At 31.0% G+C, this 13,565-nt stretch overlaps 1 protein-coding gene across 1 annotated transcript in view; it reads left to right on the top strand.

Moving 5' to 3' along the window:
- The window catches only part of LOC105219049 (all trans-polyprenyl-diphosphate synthase PDSS1), a 71,890-nt gene that overhangs the window by 54,216 nt on the left and 4,109 nt on the right, over nucleotides 1–13,565 (top strand). Inside the window, exons 6-7 of the mRNA XM_054225641.1 lie at nucleotides 11,188–11,319; nucleotides 12,101–12,295. Of these exons, the coding sequence (XP_054081616.1) occupies nucleotides 11,188–11,319; nucleotides 12,101–12,295 (327 nt within the window). The remainder of the gene's footprint in view (nucleotides 1–11,187; nucleotides 11,320–12,100; nucleotides 12,296–13,565) is intronic.

Raw genomic sequence — 13,565 nt, 5'->3', positions numbered from 1 at the left:
AAAGAGTAAGAGGCGACTCGTTGTCTGGAGTATAGCAGACTATCCGGGTTTGTAGGAAAAATCAGCCTAGACGTGGTTGGGCCAACAACTCACTCGTTGAAAATACTTTGTCATGAAAGCAGTACATAAGCCTCGATATTTATATATCGATATATATTATTCCGATTATTTTTTTCGATAAAAATTTGAAAAATATCGATTATTTCACTTAACACATTTTTGAAAATTTTTAAATCTCTCTGCCAGTATACGAGTTTATAAATGCTATTTGTAATATTTATAATTTAGTTCACTCTCAATTCAATAAATTTTCTAAATTTGCATTACAGCACACTCGCATTTTCACACGAACACATTTCATCTCGTATAACAAAGCGTTTCATACTGAAATATGTGTACATAAATATATTTGTTGAAATATGAAAACAAATAACAGCTCAGCAGCATTCGCACTTGTCTATTAATAAGCGTGAATATTTCTAATAAATTTGCTCTTAATTTGTCAAGCACGTAGCAGCGTGAAATTGCATAAGCGACGCTGTAATAAATAAAAAAAAAATATTCCACACACAAATAAAACACAAATGCAAATGCAAATAATAGTAATAATTATTATCATCGCGCTGTCAATATTTGTGTGAATTATGCATGAAATTGTTGTTGCTTTGCAGTATAGTTGAAAAATTTTGAAATTTAATAAAAGCCAATAAACACAAATGAAAGCGAGACGAAAATCCAATGCGTGCATTTGAAATTGAACGAATTGCATATCGGTGTTTCTATGTGTGTATGCGTGTCTGTGTTTCTATTGTTTACTGCACACATGGAAAATCCCATCAAATTTGAATGACACTCGGTCACTATGAATTTTTGCATGTGTACACAATTGACGAATGTAAACAAACAAAATGAAATTAAGTGAAATGAATTGTGGCTGCAGCTGTAAATTGGTGGCAACGCTGGTGGCCGCTTGGTCAATGTTTAAAGCGCACCCAAATGCGCTGCAAAATACCACACAGCTGCATGACAGTGAGTATGTGTGTGTTTGTGTATTTGAGGTTTTTTGGGGTTACAACGTTTGATGTCTGCCCTACTCACCCAATTTGTTAATACCGCTTGTAAGCACATATAAACATACATACATATATGTGTCGAGTTGCTGCGAACATGTGTAATGTCATGCGTTTAAGTGGCTCTTGCTGTCGCCGTGTTTTGTAAATCCCATTAAAATTGTCGATTTTACAGTTTTCTGCCACTCGTTGACCACAAATTCCGATTGTGCGCTGATGGGACGCATGTGATTTGACGTTTATTTATTTGCAAATTTATTTACCCAGCAAGCGCTAATACAGTTGTGGGCATGTGTTAGTTGTTGTTGTAGGTGCAGTCATTCAATTGCTACGCGCTGTCAGTTTAGGTTTTGGCTATACACACTCATATGCATGTCTTCGACATAATCACTGTTGTTGGAATGCCAAGAGCGTTTAGCGCGAAGGGTGTGCCAAAATTCAATTTACAAATTCGTTTTACAAATCTGCGCGTAACTACATATCTTACCATTCACTCATCTTCGCAGGTTCGCAAAAACTCACACACACACACACACACTCTCTCACTTGTCTCAATTTAGTATCACCGCTGTCTATTGGTTTTGTCAAAGTCTGTAGTTATTAACCGCGCGTTTAACACCAGCGCCATGCTATAACAGCGCTTAGCCGCGACTCAGAAGCACTTCTCACTAAATTATTGCATAATTTGCCAAATACTCATTAGCTATGCGCCGTAATTGCCCACGTGCGCTTTGCTATTGGTTTCTTCATTGCGCATTTCTTACGCAGTTTCGTTGTCTTGTCATCTGTTTCCGCATATTTACATAAACATTTTGGCATAGCAAATGCGAATTTTTTATGCCCACATGCCAAATTTGGTTTCTTCATGTTGTTTTTGCTTCGTTAAACTTGCGTCGGAAGGGTTTTAATGATTTTTGAAGGGTTGGGTAGGCAGTCTTTTGAGTTTGTAATATTTAATAGCAAAATAGAAAATTTAATATGAATTAGCATTAAGTTAAAACCACAAATATGTAAAATGCTGTGTAAATACGGATCTTAATGTGATGGCTATACTGACCGAATGCGTCATGGCGTATACGTAATATGCACGATTTCACAATTCATTCTTTGATTACTTTCACACGCTTAAGTTAATAAATTAGGATTGTTTTTCATGAATTTACAAAAAATTCTTTATAATTAGTAAACATTTATATTTTTTTTTTATAATTATAAAAATTATAAAAAATTATTATTTTACATTAGAATTTTTTATTTTTAATTATTATTATTTTTTTGAAAATTCATTATTTTTTGTCATAAATTTTTTGTAGAAATATTTGTCGTCGTTAAAAAAATACTTTTTAAACATATCGATTATTTATTCGATAAATAAAAAAATAAATAATCGATAAATTTAAAATCGGACTTTCGTGTTTAGACTCTTTACCGCCAAGTGTTTGTTTACATCTGTCAGTTAAAATTTTAATAAATACCTTACATACACACAATTACGTACAAACAAAGAAAATATCAACAAAGCAAAATAATGAATGAATTTAAGTCTGCCATAAACACAATGCCTGGCTTTATTTACAAATGCAAAAAAATGTGAATTGCCCAAACAATCATTTTCTTTGAATTTAAATGTTTAAGATAATTATACACAGAAATTCTTATATTTGAATTCGAGCTAAGTTATTGTGGCGAACATAATTAAAGGTACAGATCAGCAGTAATATCGATGTTAACACAGTGTTACTTATTTGAATAAAAGACAAAAATTTCAGACATTTAAATACAATTAAAAATAATTAAATTTAGAGTTTAGTTCACATGAGCAGAGAATATTTGACATTGACAACGGTTTTAAGAGCAAAATATGAAAAATTTATTGTTATCGATATATTCCGATATTATCGATTTTACATTTTATACGAATTATCGATGAATTTCCGAACAATCATTAAAATACTTGACACTTATACAGTTGAACTTCTCTAACTCGAATCACCATAATCCACAAAAAAAAACTTATACTTAGAGAGACTTCGAGTTATAGACATTTTCATTAAAACATACAATTTTTTAAAAAGCTGTAAAGTATAGATTTATACATATATATATATATATATATATATATATATATATATATTTGGCGTAGAAACCGCTTTAAGCGATTATAGCCGAATCCACCAGAGCGCGCCACTCATTCCTCCTTTTTGCTTTTTGGCGCCAACTGGAAACACCAAGTGAAGCCAGGTCACTTTGCACTTGGTCTTTCCACCGGAGTGGAGGTCGTCCTCTTCCGCGGCTTCCTCCAGCGGGTACTGCATCGAACACTTTCAGAGCTGGAGTGTTTTCATCCATTCGTACAACATGACCTAGCCAGCGTAGCCGCTGTCTTTTTATTCGCTGAACTATGTCAATGTCGTCGTATAAATCGTACAGCTCATCGTTCCATAGTCTGCGGTATTCGCCGTTGCCAATGTTGAGAGGACCATAAATCTTGCGCAAAACCTTTCTCTCGAAAACCCCAAGAGTCGTCTCATCGGATGTTGTCATCGTCCACGCTTCGGCGCCATACATCAGGACGGGAATAATGAGCGACTTGTAGAGTTTGATTTTTGTTCGTCGAGAGAGGACTTTACTTTGCAATTGCCAACTCAGTCCAAAGTAACACCTGTTGGCAAGAGTGATTCTGCGTTGGATTTCAAAGCTGACATTGTTGGTGTTGCTAACGCTGGTTCCCAAGTAGACGAAACTATCTACTACTTCAAAGGTATGACTGTCAACAGTGACGTGGGAGCCAAGACGCGAGTGCTCTGACTGTTTGTTTGATGACAGGAGATATTTCTTCTTGTCCTCATTCACCACCAGACCCATAAGCTTCGTTTCTTTATCTAGTCTATAAAAAACAGAACAAGCGGCGCGGTTGTTGCTTCTGATGATATCAATATCATCGGCATACGCCAGCTGCTGTAGACTCTTGTAGAAGATTTATACATAGTTTCATTTATTTACTTCGCTAAAGTTTTATGTACATACGTTAAAACATGTATTCTGTAATTTTGTTTGTTGCAGTTTGCTATTGTCTGGTTCTTGACATCTGTCATATCTCCATACGATATAAAAGGACTCTCTTAAAATTGTGCCTCGATAGAAAAATTTAAAATTTTGTATTATGTCCTGGTCGAAAAGTTTGATTTACGGAAGGAAAATTGGATGAAATTTTGCTTCTATTGCCAATTCAAGATTTTGATTTATGGAGATCTTCGAGTTATAGAAATTCATCTATATTAAAGCCTTAGCTATTAAGAATTTCAATACATAGCAATCGATATGCTGTTAAAGTCATGCAAAGTCAAGTCTAGTGACTAATATCTTGTACTTACAAATATCTCTCTGAATCGAAGTCAATACATACGACAGAACACACCCACGGAAGTCACACTTCTGTGACAGCGTTAATCTTTAACTTTTTCGCAACTATTAATGTGTTGAGTAAATAAATGTTAATCCACGCCATACTAAAATTCAAGGCCAGTACCTTTTCGATTTTCATAAAGAAATAATTTCAACCAAACATAAGTTATGAATGAATTGGCTTGTTTAAGGAAACTCAACCTTCACTAGATTTAGGAAATTTTAACAAATTAACACCTTCAGTTCTAAATCTGTTCTAATATTTAGTAAAGTAGTTAAGTGTGAAGCATACACCATGAAATTTATGAATAGAGTAAATATATTTTAGGAACAGCAAAATAAATAAAAAGATAACAAATTTGAGCTTAAGAGTTTGTTAGTTATTATGGTGTTCTAACTTGTTAAATATAGAATGCATTGTCGTATGCAATTCTAGACTATAAGTGAAAATTTAAAAAAATTAAAAAAAACGAGTTAACGAACGCAACTTCAATTAAATTAAAGGAGAAGAAGACATACTATATTTAGAATTAACTGTTTTGGTTAAAAATATACTTAAAAAACACTCGCCAAAATGACACCCATAAGCTGTTTTTGCAAAATTATATATTCAAGCGGATCTGTAAACACCTAAGCTTTAAATAGAATTTGCTAGATTTCGTTGTCATATACCAACTGATCTGCAAATATAGAATGCTTTGGTGAAAGGAACGGGTATTTTTTTTACACGATTCCACACTTTTCCCCATTTCAGTAAACTATTATACACGTATTTCAGGTTAATTCCCGATCAAACGCAGGCTTAGCATAAGATTGTCACACCCGTTCCGGCTGTTTTACATATTTACATAAAATTATCTATGCAAATAAGTCTTGTGACCAACACGTTCTCTCAAACCACGCCATTTTTTTGTTAATAAAGGCACAAAAACAACACTTTTCTTACAAAATTACAACAAAAGGAAAGTCTTTGTGGCGAAGAAAAAACCAAATTAGCGATTAATTTTGTAGATTATGGGGATTTTTGCTCGCTGTTGCTTCAAGCGTTCGCGTTCTTCAACAAAAGATTTGTTTGCAAAAGGCGCGAGTCAGATAACAGAACACAAAAAAAAAACTGTTGTTCGTCGGTGTCTGTGGCTGTGTGTGTTCTAGAAGTCAATAAGCGTGATTCAAATGCAAATATTATGTAATACCGGCTTCATGATTTACGATCAGTGTTCATATATGGTTCGCTGTTTGTTGGTGTGCGCGCGCAGTTTCACAAGTGAATGCGAACTTTTGAAAATTTTCGCATATTTTTTTTTTCATCAAATAGTAAATAGTGATTAATAATAAAATATGTGTTTTGCTTTGTTTTGGAAAATTTCCTTATGCCTATAAATGGCATTATTATCACATAAAATAAATTATTTTCCTGTTTGAGGCGATTTAAAAATCATTAAAATTATTGCTTTCGCATAATACGTGCTGAATATAGATTAAATATGAATGACTTAAATGTGCATATATTCATGTGTGTGTATGTGTGTATATCAGAAAGTGAATATTAAACGAAAATTGTAAAATCTAAACTCAATCATGTTAAATGCTGCTCATCGGTAACACTATGCTATAAAATGAAATCATAAATTGATTAATTATGCTCAATGAAAAATAACGGCTCTTCTGACAGCTTGTAATTAATATTAATTAATACCGCTAGCTGCTAAGAAATTTTTTAAACTTTACCTCGATATTCTTTGAGGTTCTTCAAAGTGTCATAGCTGTGTGCCGGTTTAAAAAAAATATTAAGCAATATCAATAAAGATTGGAATTAAATATTGAGCAGCATAGATGTAAAAACATATATATTTTTGTAATGTTATCGATAAATTAATTTGTATCGATAACTATCGAGAACAATATATCGATATACATACGACCACCTTTCTGCAAATTTTCTTTTCACAAAATATATTTTTAAATTTTTTTCCTATATAAATTTGAAATATATGCCTATGCCCCTCAATCACTGTGTCCGAAGTAGAGATAACTAGCAGCCATGTACCAGTATTTAACCTTTAGTATCGCAGCAATCTTGTGTATTAATGGACATATCAGATAGAAATCGAATGCTTCGTAGTATAATGCACTCAGTACACAAAGTTTCTTCACAAAATTTTTAGTTTCTTTCCATAAAAGATACATATTTCTAAAACTCTTTACTAAATCTAAAATTATACATTATATGGTGTACAGAGAAACCTCTCCTAACGATTTTTGATTTATGATTTTTTCATACACCTAGTAAAATTTTTAGAACAAATGACCCTTTCTTAGACGAAGTGTCCGTCTAAGGGCGTCGACGATGGGTGCCCGTCGAAAAGATGTTTCACTGTACCATTAGTCGATAAGAATGTATATTCTTTTTTTTACTAAAAGTTTATATTGAAACTTCTTTAAATAGCAAATTAAGTAAATATGACACCTTCCTTTTTGTTTCGCAGTTCATTCACTTTAAGCGAATCTTATTCTTTTTGCATATCCGCATATCAACTAACTACTCACATATGTATACGTAGGTGCGTGTGTGATTTTGTTCTTCCTTTGCTTTTAAAATAGCATAAATTAAATTGGTAAATCCCCAGCTGAAGTATGTATACTCTACAGGTATACAGAAGTATGAGCATACATATATAGATGTTTAAAATAGTACTATACATATGAACAAGTATGATTTCACTCTTTAAAAGTGCTAAATGCAATTTACAACTTCAATTTATTTACTTAACTATGCCAAAAATCTGTGAAGCTGTGAATGAAGATTCTTATTTGCTATTAAAATATGGCTTTTCGCGCAAAACCACAAGGGGATTTCGTTATTAGTTACCTAAATCACAAAATCTTCAACCACAATGTGAACACAACAAGATCGACATACAACAAGTTCTGAAATTTTTACTTTGGTGTCTTTTACAAAAATTTTCACTAAAAAGTCCCCTTTTTATCTTTTGCCGAAATCAAATGTGTCCCAAATGTCAACTTCAATAATAATTTTGACAAATTACCTGTTTTTCTTATTATTGGTTTTTTTTGATACATTCGCTTCTTATAAAATAGCCAATTTTTTTTACTCTTGCCTCAAAAATGTCTAATTTCTTTGCTGCGTCTGGCTAAAATCCTGGGCGTGGCTATGCTTGATTTGATGACAGTAAGCGACAACGCTGGCATTTAAATTAGGGAAACGGAATACCCCGAAAAAAGTTACTTAAACATTTTTATGATTTCTTATTTGTTTACACTCGTAATTTTATTTGAAGTTTTCGCTCTTCAGTTTTAAATTCATTTCTTGCATTATGTGGCTTACTATATTATTTTTTATTATTTTTTCGGTAGTTTCCTTAGACAAAGATATATACAATACTATTGTATGTGTTAAGAATCAGTAAAACTATATATGTGCCTAATTATAACGGCGCTCATATACATATATATTTTACCATATGAGTAGCAAACCCTACTCACAGATAGTAACAGAGGATATTTGCTTCATTGATTTTGATTTTATGCAACTCACGTAAAGTTTAGAATTCTACTATTTAATTTGCGTTTGATCGCTTTCTGTGATTTAAGGGGTATTTGCTCTGTGCAGTCATGCTTATATACTATATACCATATGTAAATAGATATGTAAATAGCTGCATATGTACATTTATCCACATTGAGTTGTACAACTATAAACCATCTTAAGTCTATTAAAATGCTGTGCGAATTACTTGTGATTTGTTTATGTTATAAATTCCTAGTGCGGCAAATGTCAAAATAAACATTTTATTTATAAAGGAAATGTTTTATAAAAGCGCAAGAAATAAACGACAAAAACGGAGAGAAAAATATATTTAATTGACAGTTGTTGTGTTTTATAAATAATTCATTAGTTATTTTAATTTTATTTGTTATGGTATTTATAATATTATATGGCATTTTATTAATGAATAACACTAATAAAAACAAAAACAATTTAAATTGAATAATGAAATGTGTTTTTGTTATTTAAATTCAAAAATATATTTTATAGTTTTTTGTAATTTCAAAAGAATTTTATTTTTTTTTTAATTTCAAAATAATTTTATTTATTTTATTTATTTTTTTTTAATTTCAAAATAATTTTATTTTTTTTTTATTTAAAAATAATTTTTTATTTTTTTTTTAATTTCAAAATAATTTTTTATTTTTTTTTAATTCAAAATAATTTTATTTATTTTTTCTTTAACTTCTAAATAATTTTATTTATTTTTTTTAATTTCAAAATAATTTTATTTATTTATTTTTTATTTCAAAATAATTTTTTTTTTTTTTAATTTCAAAATAATTTTTTATTTTTTTTTAATTTAAAAATAATTTTATTTTTTTTTTAATTCAAAAATATTTTTATTAATTTTTTTATTTAAAAATAATTTTATTTTTATTTATTTTAATTCAAAAATTTTTTATACAAATTTTTGAGTCCATAATATTTTTGAATAATTTATTCGCATTCAAGCAACCAAACGTAGAAATATATAGACTACTAGCTTTTACCCGCGACTTCGTCCGGAACATGATAGAGCAAAACTCTCAGCAAAAACCATAAAAAATCACGAACTCAATTCAGTTTTCTGCCTACTTCCTACCCCCTAAGTACGATGACGTGATCATGTTGATCTTATATCCGTTTTTAGGTAACCATCTATTACCTTACTAAATTTCATCAAAATCCGTTCAGCCGTTTGGGCGTGAAAGAGTAACAGACAGACAGAGTTACTTTCGCATTTATAATATTAATATGGATTAATATGGATGAAGTGTAAGTTGTTCTTTCCAAATATTTAATAATTTTTTGAAATTGAAGGTAATATGTAGAAGTCATATCTTAATTCTGATACTCATTTCAATATCATTTAATTTACACCTACATATGTTAGGATTCTTACTTTTTAAGATTATAATTTAAAATTTTAACTCTATGAACTCAGAAAACTCTTCGGAAAAGTTAAGCTCTTCTAGATAGTAGTATATGCGCCTAAAACTATATTTCACAATTTGCTGCACCTATAAATATATGCAAAGAACTTAGTCTGCGTAAAAATGTTGCCTACATTTTGGAGCCGTCCATTTTGTTTTTGATCTCTTCATTTCACCTATATATGACTCCTTATATCCTCTTCTGCGATTTCACAACACTCATAGGTGACAGTAGTTATGTCTCTGTCAGAACTTGCAATGTAGCGGTGCGAACTTTTTCAAATAAAACTTACAGTAGAAACTCAAAGTTTGTAAACAGTATTGAAATGCATTGCTGGCAAATAAGAAACTTTGCATTCTTAAATATTATAAACACGGGATACACTTATGGACGTTAGAATAGGTACAGCCTTAAAATACAATATATGTACTAACTTAAGATTTAAAAATTAAAAAATAAAAATAAAAATAAAAAAAATTCCAGTGGCAACGCAACTAACGAAGTTGAAGCAACAATTCATTCGACATGAACTTCAAGCAATCAGTTACGCCTACTAAATTGTAGCCATTGCTATGACCACACCTGTACATGCGTGCAAGCCTGTGTCTAGTTGAACCTTATGCTTCCACATCGTACTGTGGGAGAACCTAGTTACTTAAGTGTTTTTGCGTGCGTTGCGTTTCGTCTTCGAACTTTTTCGATTTCAAGGCGAAGACAATAAAAATTGATTGCAACCTAAGCGCTGTGTTTTGGCATTTGCCATACAACTTATGCTAGTAGGTAGCACTGTGCAAATACTCTTGCTTACATGCACTTGTAATACTTTTGTAAGCATGTACTTACATATTTAGATTTATGATGGCTTGGCATTAAAGTTTCTACGCGCTTACCTACCTGTGCAAGTAGCTGGCCGCCACGCCCTTCGCACAGTTGGCGTGTTGCCTTGCGAATTCGGACATTGTAATGAGTTTGTACTTGTTAATTGGTTGTTGTTGTTGTTGTTGTTGTATGAGTACATGTAATGAAGTTATAGTTTTAATTACTCTGCTAATTGCTTAATTCTACTCACACATTTACATAAATATTTGTGTTGTTGTGATTTATTAGACATCTCTGTGTACTTGTAAATATGCTAATCATTGGTTAATTTGTGCTCATTAACCCACTTTCAGTTTGTTGAGTTTGGATTTGATTGCATTTTCGAATTTTCGATTTAATTATGAATGCTACAGTGGCAATAAAACTGTTGTTGAATTGATGTAAATGCCAGGAATTGAGGTTATGTTAGTCAGTAATATAATATTTAGACATAAATGATTGTTTTCGAAATTATTTAAGGGATTTTAATTTATTTGTGTAGAAATAATTATATAATAATTGTTAAAGTATATAACACAAATTCTTATATTTTTTGAAATGTTTAAACTTCGAAACTTTTTTTTATTTTTGAAAATTTTTTAATAAAAATGAATAATAGTAGATTTTTATTATATAAATAATTTTGAAAATTTCTAAAATGTAAAAAACAGATTTTTTTATAATATAGTAGATTTTTAATTTAAAAAAAAAATAAAAAAAAAAAATTTGTAATATTTTTTCCGCTTTGATTATTTCAAATAAACAATTCAAACACACAATCCTACAATGTTTTTTATAAAAATTACTTCATTTTGCATAAATTAAAATTAACACACATTTTCACTTCTTCACTTTGTTAACTTCTTTTAGATTTTAACCGATCTGGTTCAAGGCGAATTCATGCAACTTGGCTCAAAGGAAACTGAAAATGAACGATTCGCGCACTATTTAACCAAGACATACAGGAAGACGGCCTCGCTCATAGCGAACGCGCTGAAAGCGGTAAGTACATTGTAGGGGTCGCCGTAAAAAGCCGCAAAAACTGCAAGAAGGCAATAAAGCGGCGCATGCGCACAAGCGTTTGCACATATTTGTGCATATATATATCATATACAAACATATTTACACTGCATTTTGGTAATTCGACTGTCTGACGGTACAAACGCATGCTTGAACACACTTGAAATGCAGTGAAACTAGTCAAGAAAATACCGACGTTGCAGTCAGGCGTAAGCCGCAATCGAAACAAATATTTTTAATAATAAATAACCGAATTTATTGTTTATGAATGTTGTTGGTGCATTGTTAAACACTTTTTTGTTTTTCTTGCATATTTATATTTTTTATTTTTATTAAAGTTATAATTGTATTAGAGTTTCAATATAAAATTTTCATATATTAAATGAATATTTATTTATTTTCAAAATTTTAATGAACAAATAATAGTATATATTTAGAAAAAAAAATTAATTAAAAAAAATAAATAAATGCAATAAATAAAAAAAAAAATTTTTTGTTTATATTTTGTTCTAATCAAAATAAATTTTATATTAAATTTTTTAATTTATTTTTTATATTAATAGTTTTTATCTAATTTTATTTTTTTTTAATTAAAAAAATTGATTTCGAAAAATAAATTTTTTATTTAAATTGATTTCGAAAAATAAATTTTTTTAAATAACTTTTTTTTGTTATTATTAGTCTATAATACGATTTTTTTTTTGTAATTTTGTATTATTTATTTTCAAAAATATTAAATTTTATTTTTTTTTTCTACCCACAGACGGCAGTAATCGCCGAAGCCGATGAGCACATCGCCGAATTGGCATTCCAATATGGACGCAATGTGGGCTTAGCGTTTCAGCTGGTCGACGATATGCTGGACTTTGTCTCAACCGCCGAAACAATGGGCAAACCAACGGCGGCCGATTTGAAATTGGGCCTAGCCACAGCGCCGGTGCTCTTCGCATGCGAAAAGGTGAGATTCGCATTTACTAAATTCAGTTAACTATATACAGACATACATTTATATAGCCATATAAATCGCGTTAATGCAAATTTAATAATAGAGGAATACCACATTCATTTCCAAGCGAACACAATCAGTTTTTGCACTGCCATTGATCACTCGCCCTAGAGTAATTTGATTTGCATAATTTGAAATTCCATAAAGCAATTAATAAACAAATGCCCTAACGCACAACAATATCAATATTGAGCTATAAATGGCACTTCCTTATTGTATATACGATTTTTATGCAAGAATTTTGATAACCAACAACAACAACAAGGCATGTTTATAGCATGATAACATTCATTGATTACCCCTTGCCGCATACTCTCACGCTCCAAAGTGTGCATCACGCCTTAGTTTTATGTGCCGCTATGCATTGCATACAAGTGTCAAATAAATTAAAGATTAATGCTGCTGCTGCTGCTGCTCAAGTCAAATAAATCTTCACATAAACACTTAATTATGCACTTGTGCATGGTTGCATTCATGCTCGCCATTAATAGAGTTCCTTATGCTCGCTTGCTCGCTAGCTTGTCCGACGCATATTGATTGTTGAATTTTGTACTTTATTGCACTTAAGTGCGTTTATTGTCTGTACATATGTAGTTAAATATGTTTGCATGTTCACACAGTGTTGCCGCCAAGATTTATGACGTTTAATTTGAACGCTATAAAATTATAGTCCCACTACATATGGTTAGGTTATGGTGTATAGTTGGAGGTTTAGTGCTGCGGCGACCTTCATTCGTTATGGAGGAAATTGTAAAATTTTGTTTTTTAGCAGTCTTGAGAAACTCTGCCAAGATTTGAGGTAAAAATAAAAAAGAATAAAATTTTTGCGAAAATCGAAAATTTCAAAAATATTTAATTGAGCAATTAACACGTTGGTATGTGTGAAAGGGAACTAAATTTTTTGGGTTATTTCTGATCATGAAAGTTTACAGTTAAAAATATATATTAAAAAATTTTTTTAATTCTCTAAAGTGCCTTGGAGACGATCAAATAATTGCGTCAAACACTTTAAGTGTGTTGGTGTCGTCGGCTCTCGTCGGCTACACGTACGCTACACCGACCTGTTGTCGGCTCTGTTTGATGAAAATCAAAAATTTTTGATATTTCTATTTGACGGACGATAATTTGATCGTCTCCACTCATGTTTGACAAGCATGAGCTCATTTGCAGAGAAGATTTCAAGCTGAGAGGGCATAGATATGTGAAGTAAAGCGAAGCGGAA

The sequence above is a fragment of the Zeugodacus cucurbitae genome, chromosome 2 (assembly GCF_028554725.1).
Source record: "Zeugodacus cucurbitae isolate PBARC_wt_2022May chromosome 2, idZeuCucr1.2, whole genome shotgun sequence".
Lineage (NCBI taxonomy): Eukaryota > Metazoa > Arthropoda > Insecta > Diptera > Tephritidae > Zeugodacus > Zeugodacus cucurbitae.
The sequence above is the reverse complement of the archived record's forward strand: the minus strand, read 5'-3'. Positions and strand labels throughout refer to the sequence as shown.